The sequence below is a fragment of the Dermochelys coriacea genome, chromosome 6, assembly GCF_009764565.3.
Source record: "Dermochelys coriacea isolate rDerCor1 chromosome 6, rDerCor1.pri.v4, whole genome shotgun sequence".
Lineage (NCBI taxonomy): Eukaryota > Metazoa > Chordata > Testudines > Dermochelyidae > Dermochelys > Dermochelys coriacea.
In genome coordinates this window covers 78,411,982-78,434,851 of record NC_050073.1, presented here as the reverse complement: position 1 = coordinate 78,434,851, position 22,870 = coordinate 78,411,982, and the positions used below count along the sequence as shown (strand labels likewise).

The 22,870-nt window shown below is 36.6% G+C and overlaps 1 protein-coding gene across 1 annotated transcript in view; it reads right to left on the bottom strand.

The window, feature by feature from the left end:
* Nucleotides 1-1,108: 1,108 nt before the first annotated feature.
* SCFD1 (sec1 family domain containing 1) overlaps nt 1,109-22,870 on the bottom strand; it is a 139,872-nt gene continuing 118,110 nt past the window's right edge. The window contains 5 exon segments of the mRNA XM_038405110.2: nt 1,109-1,347; nt 2,649-2,717; nt 11,150-11,215; nt 13,217-13,250; nt 22,489-22,541. Coding sequence (XP_038261038.1) covers nt 1,324-1,347; nt 2,649-2,717; nt 11,150-11,215; nt 13,217-13,250; nt 22,489-22,541 — 246 coding nt within the window. The 3' untranslated portion in view covers nt 1,109-1,323.

Sequence of the window (22,870 nt, the reverse complement as noted above, 5' to 3'; positions counted from 1 at the left end):
CAATACTTGTATGAGGTGAATTGAAAAATACTCTTATTTTTACAGTGCAAATACTTGTAAGCAAATATAATAATATAAAATGAGCATTGTACACTTTGTATTCTGTGTTGTAATTGAAATCAATATATTTGAAAATGTAGAAAATTTTCCACAAATATTTAATAAATTTCAATTGGTACTCTATTGTTTAAACAGTGCAATTAAAACTGATTAATCATGATTAATTTTTTTAACTGCCATTAATTTTTTTGAGTTAATCACATGAGTTAACTGCAATCAATCAACAGCCCTATTTTTTATACAAGTCACAATTAACCAGCAGAACCCTTTGGTACAAAATATTGAGTCTAAAATTAAAAAAAAGAACTGGGTATTTATATGGATGACAAGAATATCTGAAGTTGTAAGAAGAAATATTACAGTTTTATAAATTCACATATTTCAGGGCACAAGCTGATCTCTATCACAGGTTAGGAACACAAACTTTGTGTAGGGTAGATTTAATGCCATAACCATTTTCTGCAGAGTTTGTTGCACCTTCTTCTGAAATATCTGGTTCAGGCCACTGTAGGAGAGGGGACGGTAGTCCAGATGGACCACTGATCTGATTCACTATGGCAATTCTTATGTTCTTATGAAATGCTTAAAAACATTTAAAACAATCATCATTTATAACTGGTTCTGAAAAATTAATTTGGGTTCTACAAAACATATCCCTGAGGTTCTTATGATTTTTGCTATTTCTCAGTCTTATGGCATTTTTACTGGAATTATCCCCTGATAAACATACAGGCCTAAAAATGCAGTTTTGTCTTCTTCCATTTTCTAACATAAAGATAGTCTGGCTTTCAAGAGAAGAACATATTTCTTTAAGTTAAGCAATTTTCTCTTAATTTTTGAATTTTTGTTTAAAATGGTTGTGTCAATTACTGTAACAAGAACTAAGGAATACATATGGTACCTGATAAATGCTATTATCTGCACGTAGGCCTTGAATATACAACACTTTCTACTGCACTGAAGTCCCAGACATATCACAATTATACACATTTGCAATCTAAAAATGTAAAATGCACCAACCACAGAAATGTAGCAGCAGACAGAATATAGATTAAGTTTTATTTTCTGAAATGTAATTTTGTTATTCATATACACTATGTTAAGTACAGGCCTTCCTTCAAAATTATCAGATTAATGGAACGGTTTAAGTTTTAATGTTATAACAAGGTTATAGATATGAAGGTGTCAGCTGATTGTTGTCATGATCTTTTTCTTCACACTTCCAAATTGCCAGGTAGTTTCAAATAATGGTATTTTTCAGTCCTATTTCTGCCCAAGTTGGGACAGCTAAATACGAAGAGACAAAAGAAAAAAAATCACATTGCCAGTATTATTTTTTAGCCCAATAATTCAGTTTAAAGAGCAAATTTTTTGTTTTGTCACAATATTTGGTTGCTGTTTACAAATAAAAGCATGCTAGTTAAGAGAAAAATGTAAGGTATAAAAAACATTGGTTTATTTTGTCCTGAAAGTACAATAAAAATGAACAGCTCTGGAATGTCTACTAAAAACCCAATCTTTCATAAAAAGAAAAATCTGTAGTCATACAGTTGAGTACAGAGCTGTCGGCTTAATAGTGTACACTAAGTACTCTCATCCCTATGCGGTAAGAATGTGCTTAGTTGTGCCAGATGTATTTAAATACCAACTGATTTGCTTTAACTACTATGAAATGACTAACAAAGGAAGAAATATAGGTGATGGGAGGCACGGCATTGCTAAGAAATGCTCAACAATGTCAACTAGACTGAGCAGTTGTACATCGTTGGAAAGGAGTGTGGAGAAATTGATATTACTGTTAATTAAGTCTCCCTGTCATTTAACGATTTATTCTAAAAGGTATGGGGGACCTGCAACTTCCACTGCAGTTCATGGGTGTAGCACTCTCAAGGTCAGGCACGCTGCTGCGATCGATGCAGTGGGAGTCAATTTAACAGGTCTAGTAAAGACATGCTAAATCGACTGCAGAGCGCTCTCTGGTCAACTCTGGTACTCCACCGGAACGAGAAGAGTAAAGTAAGTTGATGGGAGAGCGTCTCCTGTCGATGCAGCACGGTATAGACACCACGGTAAATCAAACTAAGCTATGTTGACTCCAGTTACGTTATTCATGTAGCTTGAGTAGTGTAACTTAGGTCGACTTACCTTGGTAGTATAGACAAGACCTAAATGTGCAAAAGCTTAAGCCAAAGCTTTCAAAACAGTGTCAGATGGAGGTGTTTACCCTCTTGGGATATTTCAACAGATAATATGGATTGACATGCGAATTTGGAAGCATTCTGTGAAATCAATCCATCTTCTCCATAACAGTGTATTTTACTCAGAGACATTAAATTAAAGCATACTTAATTACAAACCATATTCATCTGTTATATGTGTACTTGCTAAATAAGCATTTACAACTCAGGCTTCTTAAATTTTATTAGAAGTTTTTTTTTACTTTTACCAGTTGATCTATATTTCAATTTGCATTTAAGTGTTTAAAATAGTTCACTTTCTACAACTGAATCCAACAAAATCAGCAATGGGATATTAAGGCAATTAACTCAAAATACTGAAAGTTTAAAATAATATTAGTGGTAAATTACCTGTTTTATAAACTGTGCAGCATTAAAAAGTTCACTGCAGCCATATAAGACATGTTTGCCTTGTTTGCCCTGTGCAAAGAAAAGATAAGGAGAGATCAGTTTTAATAAAATAATGTGGGTGATTAACTAGTTGTGTACAGAACAACTTTAGCAGTCAGAAATCATTTGAGGAACTTGTTCTTCTAGTATAAAACCTATGTTGCTGATCAAGGTAGGAAAAGTAAATGCCTCACAAGAAAATAAACAATGCTGATTAAGTGGAAGAAATGGGGAAATGATGGGACAAAGTCAGAAACCAGTGAAAAATGAGGCATTCTTCAAACATGTAAATCAACTGAGGGGCTGTCTACACTGGGAAATTAATTTGGGTTAAGGTAGGGTGTGAATTTAAAGCAGAAGAGATATTTTGGAATAACTTCCTGTCTAGATGATCTTATTCTGGAATAAGAAGGCCTTATTCTGAATAAGGTCTTACCTACAGGGACTAAAAGGTGTACATTGTAGAATTAAAGTTATCCAAATTAAGGCCATTTTAATTCTGAATAAGAGCATAATAATGGGGGTTAATGCAGTTTAACTTTAAAAGTTAATTTTATTAATTTTCCTTAATGTTCCCATGTAGACAAGCCCTAAAATGAATCTAGTTCCAAAATAGACTAAGCAAAATGGTATAAAGCCGCCTTATTCTGGAATAAGAACATCCACACAGGGAATTAATCAGGACCAATTAATCAGGACCAGCTTCCCATACAAACGAGCTCAGAATTTAATTGCCACTCTTTTGTTACAACTTTTAAAAGGATATAAAATCTCCATCCGAAGGGCTTCCTCCTGAGCTCCCACAGAAAAAACATACATCCTTGTTTTATAATATTATAGGAATGGTAGCAATGCATTATTATTTGTATTACAGTACAGCCTAAAACCCCCAATCTACAGCCCATTGCATGACAGGGAAAAGTCTAATACCATAGTACATTGACGATAAAATCCTTTACCCAAAACCAGAGGCATCACACTTATGCCAATCTACTACACGAGTCTTGCTCATTTAAATACAGTAACTTTGGATAAAAAATTTTCAGACTGCAGTGACTATAAATTGTTTTTGTTCCAGCAATATTTCCCTAATAGTTTCTAAGTCTGAAAAATCATCCTGATTTTTTCATCTCCAAAATGCTAATATAAAATATATAAAAAATATAGAAACAATGAGCAAATATTTCCAGTATTAAACTGTTAACCAAATCCCTTCAAAAAGTAGACCCACAAGTGTAGATTTGAGATCCTCCAGTATTTTCAAATAACTGTGTTGATGTTATTTTGCTTTTTCTCACTTTATATCCTATTTACAGTGACGAGGAGGAGGGGTTCACGTCATAATGTTGTCTGCCACCTATGAAAACATGTAGGTCTACACTGGCTGTCTGAAGAAAGAGTGGTGTGCCAAACCTTAGGGAGGAGGCAGCCTGGCACCTTGCTAAAACATTTTATAGTTTTTTTTAAAGACAGGGAGATAACAAAATATGTCTTCCAGAGAGAGTTAACTAGTTAAAGACACTGGGCATTCAATGTGTATTTGCATGTCTCTTCCTTTGGGGGTATTGCAAGTCTTATAGTAACAAATATAATAGAATGAAGAACCTTTTAAACTATGTCATTAGCTGAAATATATTTCACTAGTCTGATCACTGACATTGTCATCAAATTTATTGCTATTTGAAAGCAGTTTGGTGGCTTTTTTGAGATGAGTTTGGGTCTCAACCCGGTTCCTTACAGACATATGCCCACATCATAAACATTTGGAAAAAGGGCATTCTTACCAGAGAATAAAAGATTAATAGCTCTGGAGAACTGATTACTCCAGATATAGTCTCTAAGAAGGAAAAGTTGTGGATCATTGGTGAAATGGTCATTGGTGAAATTTCCACTGCAAGGAAATTTGCACGGCTTCTACCAGGTGTTGTTTCCGTTCCATAGAGAACTACAATACCTGCGAGTTTAGTGCTATTGATCTAGCTTTCAAATAAAACGGCTACTTGTTGTAACCGCGGTTCTTTGAGATGCGATGTAGACATGTATTCCAAGTAGGTGTGTGCATGCGCCAAAGTCTTTTGCCTAGCAGTACCTGTAGAAGGGTGGCACTCATGCCCGTAGCCCGTCTCTTGGCTATATGAGGCACTGCCATGCTGACCCCCCCTCAGTTTCTTTGCACTGAATGTCCAGAGTCTACCTAAGTAAGGATCAAAGGACTGCTCTTCTGACATTAGCATCTGTTCTGGAAGAAGCAGTGATTGCATAATGGTCCATAAATGTGTGTACAGACAACCACATGGCCACACTACAAATGTCCAATATGGAAATGCCGTTAAGGAATGCCACTGATATTGCTTGTGGTCTCGTCAAATACATCCGTATCCACTGAGGCGACATAGCAAATGCTATCTCATATGTATACTTGATGCAAAACGTTGTCCATCTAGCGACGTTCTGCGCAGAGACCGCTTGTCCCTTTGTGAGGTCTGAATATGATATGAACAGACAAGGCGAAACATGAAACTGTTCAGATGCAAGGATAGACAGCGTCTAACATCTAGCGTATGGAGGCATTGCTCCTCCAGGGAGCAATGCAGATTGGGGAAACATACAGGTAAATATATCACTTGGTTCAGGTGAACTGAGATACCACCTTGGATACAAACTTCAGTGTTGCCGAAGCATCACCTTGTCCTTGGAGAACTGCCTGATCATCAGGACCTACAACTCTTATACCCTCCTGGCAGAAGTAACAGCTATGCAGTCTTCTGAGACAAGAGGGGCAGCAGGCAGGAAGCAAGGGGCTCAAATGGAGGCCCCATTATAGCTGCTAAAACCATGTTCAGGTCCCACAAGGGGCCAGTTCTCTGACTGGAGTGAGCAGGCGGAGGAGACCTCTCAGGAATTTTGTCACCATAGCATTGGAGAATACAGATTTCCCTTGGATACGGGGATGAAATGCTGATATTTGGCCCAATTCCTAAAGGTGCTACAGGATGTCCTGGATGGAAGTCTCCATTGGATGGGACTGATGGGCCAAGGACCATGCAGAAAACCATGTCTAGTTGGCAGCCGCTATCAAGTGGAGTACCCCAAGGGTCAGTCCTCGGGCTGGTTTTGTTCAATATCTTCATAAATGATCTGGAGGACGGTGCGGATTGCACCCTCAGCAAGTTTGCAGATGACACTAAACTGGGAGGAGAGGGAGATACGCTGGAGGGTAGGGATAGGATACAGAGGGCCCTAGACAAATTAGAGGACTGGGCCAAAAGAAATCTGATGAGGTTCAACAAGGACAAGTGCAGAGTCCTGCACTTAGGACGGAAGAATCCGATGCACTGCTAAAGACTAGGGACCAAATGGCTCGGCAGCAGTTCTGCAGAAAAGGACCTGGGGTTACAGTGGACAAGAGGCTGGATATGAGTCAACAGTGTGCCCTTGTTGCCAAGAAGGCCAATGGCATTTTGGGATGCATAAGTAGGGGCACTGCCAGCAGATCGAGGGACGTGATCGTTCCCCTCTATTTGACATTGGTGAGGCCTCATCTGGAGTACTGTGTCCAGTTTTGGGCTCCACACTACAAGAAGGATGTGGAAAAATTGGAAAGAGTCCAGCAGAAGGCAACAAAAATGATTAGGGGACTGGAACACATGACTTATGAGGAGAGGCTGAGAGAACTGGGATTATTTAGTCTGCGGAAAAGAAGAATGAGGGGGGATTTGATAGCTGCTTTCAACTACCTGAAAGGGGGTTCCAAAGAGGATGGATCTAGACTGTTCTCAGTGGTAGCAGATGACAGAAGAAGGAGTAATGGTCTCAAGTTGCAGTGGGGGAGGTTTAGGTTGGATATCAGGAAAAACTTTTTCACTAGGAGGGTGGTGAAACACTGGAATGTGTTACCTAGGGAGGTGGTGGAATCTCCTTCCTTAGAAGTTTTTAAGGTCAGGCTTGACAAAGCCCTGGCTGGGATGATTTAGTTGGGGATTGGTCCTGCTTTGAGCAGGGGGTTGGACTAGATGACCTCCTGAAGTCCCTTCCAACCCTGATATTCTATGATTCTTCCACTTTGCCCTGTAGGTCATTCTAGTGGAAGGTTTCCTGCTGTTAAGTAGGATCTGTTGGACAGCCTCCAAACACCACCCTTCCTCCTCTCTCAGCCATGCAGCGGCCATGCCACAAGGTGCAGAGAGCTGATCACTGGAGCAGGGTGCAGCTATGATCCTGTGTGAGGCGGTTGGGCTATAAATTTGTGAGGTTGTAGTAACAGCCTCACAGAGCTCCGACTACACCTGACAGGCGGTAAGAAGGAACTGAGGGGGGTCGAGGCAGTGTTGCCTCTTATAGGCAAGCTACAAGCATGAGGTGTGAGTGCGGGTCCTGCTGGACAAAAGGCTCCAGCGTGCAAACATCTACTTGGCATACACATCTGCATCTAGTCAAAGAACCACCTCAAAACACACTTGTTTAAAATTACGGTTGTCACGTTGCCAGTGGTGCCACAGTCCTGGGTTTGGGACATCAACATTTCTTCCGTGTTGATGAGTTCTGATTCTATAAATATTAGATTGAGGTATCAATGAATGACTCAGACAGAAGAGTAGAAGAAGAAAGTCTTAGAGAATAATACTTCCATTTACAAAGACAATTTGGAATGACTGGAAAGAAATAAATGGTATTTATGCAGGATTTGAATAGGATTCTAAGAAATAAAGGGTATTTATGCAGGATTTGAATAGGATTCTAACAAAATATTAGGGTCAAAATTTTCAAAACTGTGACAACAAGTGTGATTATTTGAGGTCTAATTTGCATAGACACTAAACTGCTTGTGTAATTTCATTTGTTTTGCATTCAGAGAACCTTAAATAAGACATGTATACACATGGGTAATTGTGCAAGTGCAATCTGGAAAATTTACTCCTAATTTTGTTCAACTATTGCTTGAGTCTGGCTGTAGTTCTTTAAACACACAATGTATTTAGCAATGCAATAGCTGTCTGAATAAACATACAGTAGAGCTAATCAGAACATTTTCAGCAAAATAAAGTTTTGTCATACTGTACGCTGATCCATCAAAGCTGAAATTTTTCACACAGACGTATAAGTTTTGATGAAGTTTTTGTTGGAAAGTTAGAGATACAGAGGCCCATTCCATAGACTCATGTTTAGGGTACTAGCCTGGGATATGGGAGACCCTGGTTCAAAGTCCCTGCTCTGTCTGATTAATCTAGGATGAAAAACCCTGAATTAGGCAGGCGCAGGGACTTAAACCTGAGTCTCCCACTTCCCAGACCAGTGCCCTTAACACCAGACCTCATCCACACCTTACCAAACAGCTGAGATTTTGACTGGGAAATGGACATTTCAACAATTCTACTTTTTCAAAAACAAACAAAAGACTTTGTTTTCATTCCAATTCAGAATGAAACATTTCAAAACCTCCAAAGTTGCCATGAATCAGAACTGCATCCTTCAGTTCTCCAACTACACTGGATCTAAATCTCCTCTGATACAGCATACTACTTGACAGAGGTAAGGACTTCGACTTAATGCCATTCAGTCTTGTAAACAGCGATACAGTACTTTAAAACGGCTTAAGACTAAGAGCTTTATTACTAATACCCAATGCCCAACATTTTGTCTTTTAAATAGATCATCAAGACTAGTGATCTGCCGAGCCTATGACCAGAAAGTTTTACAACAGAAAACACAAGTTGCCTTTTTATGGTGTTGAAAAAGATATTAGGGAAAATGCTGTGTTTATGCCTATTAACCTTATGCAACCTTTTCTTCCATTTCCATATATGCATCAGATTACTGTGATTCTCCTTAATCCCTGAGGGCTGATTTTAACCTTCTTTTGAAACTTAGTAAATGCTGCTATAGGCAAATCAGAAGATGAGAGAGGCAAAGCTATCCTTTCCTCAGAGAGGAACAATCCTTGTCTGGCTATGCTGGAGGGAGGACAGGAGACACTGGATGTGGTTTAATTCTGTGGCTCTCAACCTTTCCAGACTACTGTACCACTTTCAGGAGACTGATTTGTCTTGTGTACAACTGTTTGAGAACCACTGGTTTAATTAGCCTGCAACTTTATTCCGACATGTCTGGGAGTACTCAACACATAAATGTGTAAAATGCAGGTAATTCTAACATTGTCTTTTTTCTGGGGTACAGGATCTGTGGATTGATATACCAGCTGTGTATCTCTAAGAATCTACTCTATCTTTCAAGATGGCTGATTCCTCTTTAACACATTTTCATTTGCTAACCATACAGAATAGTGTCTGAGAGCATTTGTGGTGATCTTCACTTGAGTTGGTTCCCATTTACTGCTTTAAACTGAAGCGTCTAAAACTAAGTTTCTGCCAGCAGCCCAATCCTCTCACCAGACTAACTTAAGCATGGTTCCAAAGAAGCAATCTCTCAGGGAAGCAACTGCTCCCAAATCCCTCAAGTGATTGGCAACAGTAGTTGGACTGGCAGTTTTGGTATTAGCTGAGCTTCAGCAATCAGCTAAGAGGAAAATATACATAGTTTATTTTCTTTCAAAGCCTTCAGAGCAAAACCCCTATTTGTAGTGCCCCCTCAGCTTGATTTGAGGTAAGTAGAAATGTATAGGAGAATCTCAGCTTTTATTTGAAAACTAGTTTCTAGCTTCTTTTTGAGAAGACAGCCCTGAACACAGTGCTTTGGTAAACTAATCACTACTGGTGCTCTAGTTCTACAGAAAGTGACTGGGCTGAGTCCTAAAGATCTGCTTTGCCAATTCAAGACGTATTATGTAAAATGAGTCAGTTAAGTTTACATTATACCACAAAGAACCACCTTGCTAACCTTCTGAAGGAGTACAAGCTCTTCACTGCAAAGATGAAGTATCCTCAAACAGCTTCATTTGCCATTTCTTATAATTGTTGTTTACAGTATCCTGACATTCTTTTTGGTGTCTTCAAAATATTTCCTTTATTCACCTTATGTCCATTCACCACCAATTAGTTCACCAAAGATTAGCTGTTTTGGTGCTCATTTCTCAACAACTTGTGGGACACGACTTGTCCATTTGAGATGCACATTCAACAGCATTGCCTGTATTCCAGCAAGTCCAACATGAACCAGTACTTTTACTTTTTTAAAAATTTCTCTTTTCCAACCTCAAGCAACTGGAAGCTAGTTCATGTCTTTGCAGCATACAGTACAGATGAAAAGCACTCCTATACTATACAGTTTGTTCTTTGGCAAAGCCAAATGTCATGTTGCTTGCACACAATCGTACAAACAATCCAATAAAGCTTTCTAGATAAATTACTTCAATATAGTTTTTAGTGAAGACTCTTCCAAGGTGGGCTATCACCACACTTACTGCTATACTATTAATCCTCATGTGTATTTCAACAGCCTGTTTGGTGTTTGCCATATATTCAGCATTAGAAACTGTCACACCAAAATGAGGCTGTTGTAAAACAAGATGCCATTATCTTCAGGCCTTGCTCTGAGTAGACTACAAGCACAGAGCAGTTTGCTAATAAGAGCTTTTGATGCATGCAGATTAAAGTTACTGAAGAATATTCCTGAGTAGCATCTAATCTTTACTCACAGGTGGCTACAACTGCTTTATTTAACTCTTACCAATCAAAATTTATCAAACAATGTTGTGAAATAGCATCAAATGCGATAGGGATTGGATATGTCCTATACAGAGTATTCCAACCATATTATATGACGATTTCATATAGTTCAGGGTCTTTTACCTAGGTCTTCATATTTCCTAGTGACTAGCAAAGCTGACAGTATCAAAACTATTTGACAGGGCAATACAGTTATGTATAAAGATCTCTGTTCCCTAAATGTTTCTGACAATTACTAGGCCTCAAATATTATTTTAGTAGTGATGTATTGCAAATGAAAACTACACTGTGACTCAAAGCATCTATGATGATGGTCAAACAGTCAGTTGAGAAGAACTCTTGACAACACTGCCTGCAGTGTATATTTGAGTAATTCCTCTATAATTACAGTTACTCTTTGAGCCTTTTCAGCTGTAAAGAGTGATGAGGTTAACATTTTATCTAGAAAATACTTTTTCCTTGCTCCTGAACAGCAAAGAGAAATGAGGTTAATGATCAATTCATCTCATCTACATTTACAGATCTCAATTTCTCTATTATGTAAAACACTACTCTAAGGTGAAACAATAAGGAATGTATAATGAGCTAATTCTCAGCTATACTGCAAGTTTAGTGGTAATAAAACTGCAGTCAGAGCTAATATGCATTCACCATTTCAAGACCAAAACTTGCTACTGATATAATTTTTCTACATAATTTATTTCACATCGTGTATAAACATAAGCATTCCAGGTGAACTTAATATAACAAACTCCTACAAGATTAAAAAGATAAGTTACATAGGCTAGAATTAATTATAATCAATTAATTACAGGATATAATTGGCAAAATGTACTTAACCTTTATGTAGTCAACAAGATTTTGATATTCAATGTAGTTGCCTCCTCCAACTACAAAAACAATTGCCTAAAACACAAACACATAGAAGAGGAGATAATTAGAATATGCAATCAAATTCCTATAGTATATGGAGTTTAATGAAAAAAATGAGATGTAAACCAGTTTTTATTAAACAGCAACTTTTTTTTTACATGGAGATTTCAAAAGCAAACAAATAATGAAGCAATAAATAATTTGGGTCGCTTGTTAATCTTACAAACCTAATTCTACTTAAAGGATCTATTACTACGGATATTACTTGAATTACCAATACTGCAATTACTATAATTTAGGGGACAGAAAACTACTGGCTTCAAACACAAAAGAGGGCTGTAAAATTTTCCTTATCTAATTTAGCATTTCAGAAGCTTTTGACATTTCAAATATTTCTTGATAGAAGAAAATGGAATACTTTGAGTCTATGAGTTACTAATTTTTACTGTTGGGCTGTTAGAAATACAATCCTGTCCTAATAATGCCTATCCCACCAGATAAAGATGGTTAAAGAAAACTTAGTTTAATAGCATCCGGTCTGGCAAGAAATCGCTTCTCAATAGTTGTGGTTGTGAAACCCTCATTTCTGTATGTTTTATCTTTATGGCCCCCACTTTTCTATTATTAATCTGTCTGGTTCTCTAATTGTTTCTGTCTGATGTATATTAATTTTGCTAGGTATAATTAGGGTAGTGGGATGTAATTGGTTAGAGAATTATGTTACAATATGTGAGGATTGGTTAGGTAAATTTCAGTAAAATGATTGGTTAAGGTTAGCTAAGAATATTACTATATAAATTAGGAGCAAACAGGAAGTAAGTTGAGATTCGAAAATAAGGAAAAAGGAACTTAGATGCAAGTTTGCTGGAAGTTCACCCCGATAAACATCAAATTGTTTGCACTTTCGGACTTCAGGTATTGTTGTTATCTGTTCATGCGAGAAGGACCAGGGAAGTGAGAGGGTAAAGGAATAAGCCTTCTAACAACGATTAAAAATACTTCCACTAATGGTTAAGAATTAATTTGATAAAGATGCTCTATTTTTTAACACTGCTTTTACTATTAAGATTTTTAACCATTTTTTATTTTATTTTCTTTTAGATTCTCATTTAATATTAGTAGGTATAATAATCTAAGAACCACCTAAGAATAGCAACATTTTCTGGGCTATGTTCAAGAACACTGTAGAGGTGGATGAACTATGAGCCTCTTTTCCCCCACTATTCATGAATTATCCATGAACTGATTCATTTCTACTAATTTGTTCAATGTTCAAAATTATTTGAATACTTTCTGTGAACATATTTCAGTCTATACGTTATTTGCAATATATTCACTTTGACTATTTGCTAGTTATGATGTATGGTTAGCCAAGTCACATGTTATTGTTTTTGGTCTCCAAGTGAATACAAACCAAAAGAGAAGGGAAACCAAAGACATTTCAAGATTGCTGTTCAAACATTTTCACCTCGAATCTTAGCATGAATGTGTTAAAATAAATAATCATGAGATTTTTTTTTTTTAGCAAGCATCACTGTGAAAATAAACCCCCCCACCACTTTCCACAAATGTTTGTGAAAAATGAATTTAAAAGGCAGCAAATGACTAAATACAATTTGAGTTGTTATTGGAACTATTGCTTACAAATACTATTTTGCAGCATTCAGCTGTGTGTACGGACTTATGGATGACTAAATTTAGAGAGGTAGCGTAGTCTAAAGGACTAAGTATAGGACTGGGAGTTTAAAACTGCTGTGGTCTAATTATAGCTCTATCATTAAATCACTAATAATTACCTTGCAGGGATATTGTAAGGACTAGTTAATGCTCATACAACCCTTTGAAGATGAAAGGAGCTCTCCAGCATAACTGCTAAGTATAATTAATAATGAATATAATTAGACTAGTGATTTTGAAAAGAGACTCTCCCATTTTCTGAAGTCATGACCATCAAATGACTGGAACTTTAAAAAATACTGATACTATAATACATAGACCCTGATCTGGAAAAAATATGATTTATACATGACTTACCTCCTGGAATGGATTTTTGTTTCTTGGAACTGAGCTGTAATAAAAATGAACTGCATTATAAATGGAATCATTATGGTTTTAACTACTGATATAAATATAAAAATATTAAATGAGTATATGTATATGCACAAAATTTGCAGGGTACATTCTGATAGTTGGTGGTGTTTTGTTTTTTTATATATAGTTATAAAGATACTTTAAAAGTCATATTTCTCAAAAAAGATTTGATATAGAAATTTCATTCATTCAATTAGCTCAAATATATAAAACTTTTATTTCTTCTGTTTTGGAAGACTAGTGAATTTTGGACTTGTTTTTTAGTAATGTGTGAACAGGTGAGAGCTCCATGGATTTTGTAAACTGTGATGCAGCTTGTGGAACTAAAATTCTGTGAGATAAATCACTAGTGTTCATGGAAAAAGAAAAGGAGTACTTGTGGCACCTTAGAGACTAACAAATTTATTAGAGCATAAGCTTTCGTGAGCTACAGCTCACTTCATCGGATGCATTGTGAGCTGTAGTTCACGAAAGCTTATGCTCTAATAAATTTGTTAGGCTCTAAGGTACAACAAGTACTCTTTTTCTTTTTGCGAATACAGACTAACACGGCTGCTACTCTGAAACTACTGTTCATGGAAATCAGTTAAATCTGTGACAGTTACTCTCACATGAACTGGGTTTCTGATTCACATTAGAAGGGTAAACAGGTTTTCCAGTCAATCAAAGAAACATTTATGGGATAAATTAGGGTGTCTCACACCAGAATAGCGGAAGACATTTCTGAATATTGAGAATAAGATACAATGTGACCTCTGTATCACTGTAGGTTGCTGCAAACTTGGATCACTGAGTCTCTGGAAATAAAGTCTAGATGTTGGTATCTCTGAAATGGGCAGGAGAACAGAGGAATAGAGTGTCGTTGAGTTGGTAGATCACACTTTTTGGGTAGTGGTTTATGAAGATTTATATATTGAAAATATACTCGGGCAGAGGTTGGGTGAATATAAGCAGGTTGATCAGTGCACAAAGGAGAATGTAATAGATAAAGGGATGGATTTTAAAACAGAAGGTTGCAACTTTATTAGTTTTCTAAACTTTAGTATGTGTGTGAATGTGAGAGACAAACCGACCCTCAGGCTTTACTTCAGTCCCAGTGTGTATGTTAAATGGCCTCCCGGCCAAATAACCAATGTTAATGGCTGTCCCCCTTCAGCCTAATTCCTAGGATTCAGCTCACCTCATAATCTTTTTGCCCTCTCTCCATAAAAGGGGATGGGGTAAATATAAAGAGTACCTCATTCTGCAAAAAATGCATGGTCTGCCCTTCTTCCTGCAGGCTAATAGGTCCTACAAGTTATTCCCTGAGACTCTTGCTCAAGTTGATTTCTGGGAGTTGTCTCTTTGAGCCTTTTATCCACACCAGACACCAACTTCACAAACTTCTAAACTTCACTTATAAACGTATGACTTTTAAATTCCTGTCCTTACTCTTTGTTAACCTGAAACCAGGCCTCCTGAATGCTGCAAGGAAGGCAAAAATAACTGCTAGGCATCTTGTGAATCTTGCCCTGGGGGAAATAATTCACTCCTGATCCCTAAATCTGGTGACGTGGTCAGACTCTCACCATGTTGAAAAGGCAGTCCAAACTATATTTCCATTGCAGGACAGGGAAAGTAGGGCTGCTGCATGTCCAGAGAGCTTCAGGGACAGGGAAAGCACACAAAATAATCAACTAACTCCCCCAACTGCCTAGCCAACAGGTAGCTGGGAAAGTGAAGAAATCTCTTCCTTCCCAGAACCCCTTTCCCTGTACATTGCAAAGGAAGGTGGAGGGAGGAAAGAGATGGCTCTGGAGTAGCAGAGTCTACCCTACCTTTCCTCACTCTTATGTGCCTAGAGTTTAATCAAACATCCTCCTTTCTGGCCCATAGGTAGGTTGTGATACGGGGTCAGAGTTCATGGAATGTTGGCCATACATTCAGTAACTATAGGCTTCTAATAATATTCTGAATGTCCTTTTTTACAACTGTACATACTGTGTCTTTGGTCTGGAAATATGCAAACACCACAGAAAGGAACAAGAGCCCTAACCAAAAACAGTGGAATCACAAACATGCAGATAATGTAGTTTTCAGAATCCACAGTTTGCAAGTTATAATGATTCCAAGAGAGGTTTGAGGAAAGAACTATAAGACAAAGCAAGAACAAATTAGGATAAAAGAAGAAAAGAATGAATTGATTTCTCACTCTCTTTTTTCAGGAATTCTTCCCAAATCCCGCAAAATTGGTAGATAACAGTTCAATCAATATTGCCATTCCTCAGAAGAAGCTCATTCTCCTATACACTGGAATCTATCCTTTATTACAAGTGGACTGAAATTCTGGCATGAATGCAGTAGCCTCTTCATTTACAACGTTGCTAATATAGTTCTCCCTTATTTAAATATGATCTATAAATCCACATATATTCAACTTCATCCTTTTGGACAAGTATCACAAATACTGACAGAGGTATAATGTGGGAAGAAAAATTTAGCTTTGCTGTGACTGGATTAGGTTAACATATTTCCTGTATACTTTTAAAAGTAGTAAGTAGAAACTCCAACAGTCCACACAGCAAAAGGGTATGTTGGAATGAAATTAGTTTTGTTTTAAGGAATACCTCAAAGACAACTTAATAATGGCCTTTCAGTAATCATACTACTGAACATCAACATTTTAAAGTTGAGTTTTTGGCAACTAGCTGGACTAATTTCTTGGATAATTTTCAGCTTCCATCCAGGACACACCACACAATCCACTGTCTACAGCCAAGCTCTAAGATACAACCACATTTGCTCCAATCCTTCAGACAGAGACAAACACCTACAAGATCTCTATCAAGCATTCTTAAAACTACAATACCCACCTGCTGAAGTGAAAAAACAGATTGACAGAGCCAGAAGAGTACCCAGAAGTCGCCTACTACAGGACAGGCCCCCAAAAGAAAACAACAGAACATCGTTAGCTGTCACCTTCAGCCCCCAACTAAAACCTCTCCAGCGCATCATCAAAGATCTACAACCTATCCTGAAAAATGATCCCTCACTCTCACAAATCTTGGAGACAGATCAGTCCTCGCTTACAGACAGCCCCCCAACCTGAAGCAAATACTCTCCAGCAACCACACAACAAAAACACTAACCCAGGAACCTATCCTTCAAACAAAGCCAACTCTGTCCACATATTTATTCAAGTGACACCATCATAGGACCTAATCACATCAGCCACACTATCAGAGGCTCGTTCACCTGCGCATCTACCAATGTGATATATGCCATCATGTGCCAGCAATGTCCCTCCAGCATGTACATTGGCCAAACCGGACAATCTCTATGCAAAAGAATAAATGGACACAAATCTGACATCAGGAATCATAACATTCAAAAACCAGTAGGAAAACACTTCAACCTCTCTGGCCACTCAGTAAAAGACTTAAGAGTGGTAATTTTGCAACAGAAAAGCTTCAAAAACAGATTAACGAGAAACTGCTGAGCTTGATTTAATATGCAAACTAGATACCATATGTTTGAATAGAGACTTGGAGTGGCTGGGTCATTACACATATTGAATCAATTTCCCCATTTTATGTATCCTCACACCTTCTTGTCAACTGTCTAAATGGGCCATCTTGGTTATCATTACAAAAGTTTTTTTCTCCTGCTGATAATAGTTCATCTTAATTAATTAGCCTCTTACAGTTTGTATGGCAATTTTCACCTTCTCTGTATGTGTGTATCTATATCTATCTATCTATTTTCTTACTATATGTTCCATTCTATGCATCCGATGAAATGGGCTGTAGCCTACGAAAGCTTATGCTCTAATAAATTTGTTAGTCTCTAAGGTGCCACAGGTACTCCTGTTCTTTTTGTAGATACAGACTAACACGGCTGCTACTCGGAAAGAATAGTGTTTGATCTGTGTAGTACTGTTCAGAAGATAAGGATGATTACAGACAAAAGCCTGTACAGCCATATTTATTCTGCTGTCTCCTTCATCAGACTTGGTGTAAAATGAGTTGGAACCTTTAGTCACTTAAAGAGTAAAATTTGCAGCCCCCTCTAGTCATATACATAACATGCTTAAGATTATTCCTACATGTTTTATGGGAGGAAGAAAGAGACAAGAAGTGGTCTCCAAGAACTAACTTTTTCTGAATTATGTGCACACAACCTTGCATCTGCACTGCAAGTTCCAATATGATGATGCATGAGTATGATAATGCATGAAAGCACATAACTTCACTAACAAATTGTATACGAACACACAAACTGTGATACCTGTGGTAGCAAATTAGGTACTAAAATCAATGTCTATTTTTGTAAGAGAAAAAAAAATCAAGTTTGGCTTGATTTTAATAAGTTAAACTATTTTTTATTCTTAGACAAAACTGCGCTAAAACCAGATGTTTCACAATAGCAGAATAAAATAGGCTGAAAGATGCTGCTATATTTAAAAAAGGAAAATATACAGCACTGCCAGTTTTAACTTTGACAGCTTTCAGCACTCATTTTTAATCCCTAAAGCTACTTTTGAAAGTGCATGTGCAATGTATAAAACAGATACTTATACTCTGAAAATCATTTTTCATTATTGTAAATGTGCTCATCAGGAGTGAAAAACACTGGAAAGGGGACAACTGAAATTCTTATTGAATGCAAATGGCCAAGGACAGTGTTGGCCCTGCCTTCCCCAACGATAAAGCCCACGATTCAAATGATCTTGCTGTTCTTCCAGAACTGAGTTGGATTTTATTAAAGTACATTAAAACCAAAGATCTTCTGTATTTCTAGAGAGTGCTATTGCTTAGATTATCAGATACAGATATTATTCATAAAAGTAGCAGTTCAAGAAACAGTTTATGACATTTTTGCTGTAAGCACTACAGTTTCTTCCTTTTTCTTTTTGCAAAATGTCTCGATAATTTTCCATTTCACACTCAACAAACAAGAAATCTATATGTTACTATAATGTAGTTTACAGAACTACTGTACAATGACATCAAAATCTGGGGTTAAGAATGGATGAAAATATTTACCTCTTTAATAATAGGTAGGGAAGTTTAAGTGTATTGTTAATGGCCTATGACTTTAAGAAGTTACTGTATGAAAAATTCTGAGATCAAACAGTACTTTTGTCAATGGTTCTAACACTCCAGAGTAAAAAAAATATCATGAGAAATCCTGCTGCTAAACATTAGGACCCATTCCTTTATCTGTGCTGACTATCTGTAAGGTATTAGCAGCATTCTCAGTCAGTAGAATGAGTGTATCAAATGCAGTATTACAGAAATCCAGGGTGGATAAAAATCAGTGATTTTAAAAAAAAAAATAAAAAAACCCAGAGGTTTTTAATTTAAATTGGATTTTTTTTATAAAATGCTTTTGAGGAAAAAAAACCTATCTAAAGATAGTTTTAATTAAGATACATTATAGCTCAAAAATATCTCACCATGGATTAGGGATTATAAATTCTAATTCTATAGTATGAGACAATATATTCATGTAATGTTTAAGAAAAATTTGGAAAATGAGTTCAAATAGCTCATGGATTAAGGATCCAATCTTATGGGGTTCCAAGAGCTTCTGTATAGATTTAGGTTAATCTTTCTATCTACCCAATGGTACACAGTGCTCAGTCTAGAAGATACCATCAGAGATGCTTAGTTTTGCAGTTCTCGAACTGTGAATTTGTGTCTCCAGAGGTAACAGCAAAAATGTTTTTAAATAAATAAATACATAATATATAGAGGTGAAAAATAACAGACCTCAACCCTATTGTCCCTCTGCAAATTTTTGTACACAGAGTCAATCCCTTACCTCTCTCTAAAAGTGCAAAGTTTCAAAAAGTTCAATGAATTGTTGGGGGAGGAATAGATCTGGACAAGGAGAAGAAGTCTGGAGATAAATGTGAGAAGGGAGGGACAGGCAGTAGAAACAAAGTGAAACTGTTTGAGCAGCATATTCCAGAAGTCTTGAGGTCTTTCTGAGTGTATTTGAGATCTACCATACCATTCTCTCACTAGAAGGGAAAACCTATAATGGCAGCAGGCCGTAAAAAGAGACCCAGTTTGGGAATATTTTAATGAAGTTCCTCTACCTGTGGGCAAGACAGACATGCGTGCAAAATGCAAACAGTGCAACAAAGAAATGCAAGGCCTGCTTGCCTGAATGAAACAATATCATGAGACATGTTCCTTCTCAGGAGGAAGCTGCGTTGAAGATGATGAAAGGAACATGTCTGAACATGCAGGATCTTCAGGTTGGTAAACTTTTTTATTTCACACTTCTTTCTTAAAGGACTGCCTGTCTTCCTTCTGGACTATTCTTGAATTCTCATGTTTGAGCAAAAAATATAATTGTTACTCTATGGTATTATCATTTAGATGCAGTTGTGATAAAAAATAAATAGCTGAAATAGGCAGATCTTCCTTTTACAATTTCACCTTTAAAGTAGTACTGAGTGTCAGTGAATGCAATGAGTAATACTAAATGAGCAGTATGGTAATAATACTTAAATAACTGCATTGACTTATTTTGTTTAGGAGAATCCATCCTCAACATACAGGATTCTGAAGACTATCCACCTTCAAGATCACCATCATTTTCTATAGTTTCAGTTATCTGCCAATGATAAGTGTTTCAGTCACATCATGTATGTCACATAGCCACAGTATATCACCTGTAGCAAAAAGAAAAAAAAAATCTCCATCATCCAGAAACAACCATAGATAAGTTTGTGATAAGAACCAGCAGATTACAGAAAGAGGTAATTGATGAAAAAATTGCCCGGTTTGTTTATGCAAGAAACTCTCCTTTCCGTATGATTGAGAACCCACACTTCATTAACATGGTTCAGTCATTAAGACCAGGATACAGTCCACCCAACGGAGCAGATGTCGCAGGCAAATTGCTGGATATAGTGTATGAAAGAGAAATTGAGCAGTGTGCAGAAGGTCTAGAGGGTGAAATTGTTAACCTGAGTCTTGATGGACTGAGCAATGTCCACAATGATCCTGTTGTATGTGCTTGTGAGACAACAGAAGAAGGGAATGTCTTCCTTAAAGAAACAACTGATACATCAGGAAATGTACACACAGCAGAATACTTACAAGAAGTAGCAGGAAAAGCTATAACAAACTGTGAAAAAAATTTCAAATGTCTAGTATGCAGCTTGGTCACAGACAATGCTGCAAATGTATCCAAGATGAGAAAAAAATATTTAGAAGAGAATCCCAAGCTAATAACATACAGTTGCAATGCTCATTTGATGCATCTCCTAGTCAAAGACTTCAGTGTTCCAGAAATAAAGACTAATGTTGTTGAAATTTCAAAATACTTCTGTAACAACCACTTTGCAGCAGCTGCTCTGAAAAAGTGGGAGGAACCAAGCTAACGCTCCCACAAGAATTGTGATGGAACTCAGTAGTGGACTGTTTTGGGCACTATATATAGAACTGGCCTAATCTGATGACAGTTTGTGAACAAAATTGTGAAAAAATAGATGGCACTGTCACAGCCAAAGTTCTCAACATTGGGCTTAAGAGAAATGTTGAACACATGCTGAGTATCCTGAAACCTATTTCTGTAGTCTTGAACAAAATGCAGGGGAATAGCTGTTTTACTGCTGGAGCTGTTGAAATTTGGAAGGAACTGAGTGAGAGGTTAAAAAGAGAAATATGCAATGACAGAGTTAAATTACAAGCATTAAATAAACGAATGGGACAAGCACTATCTCCAGCTCATTTTCTTGCAAATGTTCTCAATACTCGGTACCAGGGTCAAACTTTAATTGCTGAAGAAGAGAAGTTGGCTATGACATGGACATCCAGCAATTACCCCTCCATAATGCCAAGTATAATAAACCTGAGAGCTAAGGGTGAACCATTCAAGAAATATATGTTTGTTGATGATGTTTTAAAGAAAGTCACACAAGTCACTTAAGCACTTGGATTTAGAGACTGTTGAAGTGACAATCTCACTTTTAACAGCAGTTGCTTCTTTTGTCGGTATAGAAAGAATATTTTCTTCCTTTGGACTAATTCATTCCAAACTGAGAAATCGTTTGGGACCTGAAAAAGCAGGAAAGCTTGTTTTTCTTGTCCAGATTATAAACAAGCAGGAAAATGAAAGTAAAGATGAGTGAGTTAGCTGCTGAAGCCAATATTTTAAGTTTCTCAGGTTGACCTGACTGACATAGTCAATTTAATTTTTGATTTTTTTTAAATATTTCATTTAACTATTTTAGTTAAAAACAATTTTAACAAAAACAAACCTGATTTTAAAAAACGTGAATGTTTAAGGAAATTCAAAAATTCACACGCTTGTTTTGTTAAAATACCATATGTTTGCTGTTGAAGAAAAAAATCCAGAATACATAACGTTGTTGTTTTAGTTAAATAAAACAATTTAAATGTTTGTCTGGTGATATTCTCCTCCTAATACAGCATGGCAAGAAAATCCTCCAAATATTAATTATTAACCTGTTGAATTGGAGATAGTTCACCTCCCAATAACTGCGTAAATACCCGCTTCAGTTACCTTTGGTAAATGAAATAACCAAACCATCATTCATTTTCTGATACAGCTGTAAAACTAATCTGAAAAGTTTTCAAAATAAATCACTTTAAAAATGTATAATGTATACTTTCTAAAAATCAAACCTATATCAATCTCTGAGTTGTGAAGAGTATGCATTAAGGTTATAACAACCAACAAGAATGCACTTTTATGTAGAAATCCATGATTAAATTGAGTCTTCCTGACTAGTGATTTAAATCAAAGGCACCCTGCAGAAATCTCTCTACTCAGTCCAGACTCCAGGGAATTGCTTTTGGCTGCAAATTCCTCTAATATCAGCTGCCTAACTTAGAGGTTCTGACTATCATTTCAATCAATTAATAAGTAGGGAAAAGTTGAATTTAAAAGACAAAAGAAGTGTGCCAAACAATAAAACTTATGGTGAGCAAAACACCCCAAAATAGTTTTAAAATGCATGCCTTCCTTCTAAAAAAAAAGTATACTTGTGATTTAAAGCATTATGTAAGTGCACAAAACTACAGAAAGTAGCTGCAAAAGATTCTGCAGAAAATACTCTTGTAAGAGAATATTTTCTATAAATTAATGGAACTAATGCAGTTATGTTATGATCCAAATTAAGTACAAATTTCTTACATTAGCTGTTCCAATATATAGAAAGTAAAAAAGAAAAAAAATCATGGTAAACTCACCTGTCACTGCCTCGCAACATCTTGGGGTCAAAATACCTGTAATCATCTGTCTCCTATTAAAAAGAAGGATTGTTCAAATCAGTACATTTTTATCTTAAACAGTGTAACTTTGTTTGTGATTTTTTTGGGGTAAAATTTTTCATTAAACCATTTTCAAATCAACGTATTTTTACATTTAGAAGCTACATTATATAAAGTAATAAAAATTATGAGACCCATGTATATTTGCAATATTTGTATTTCATTGAAAAAGGACTGAATAAATACTCATTCTCCCACAGCAATAAAGATGCTATGAAGGGTGCTATTGAGCTCAGTTTTTGTTTTTGGTTCATTTGAAATTCATTGCAACCAAACTATCCAAAATACACTGTTTGCATAA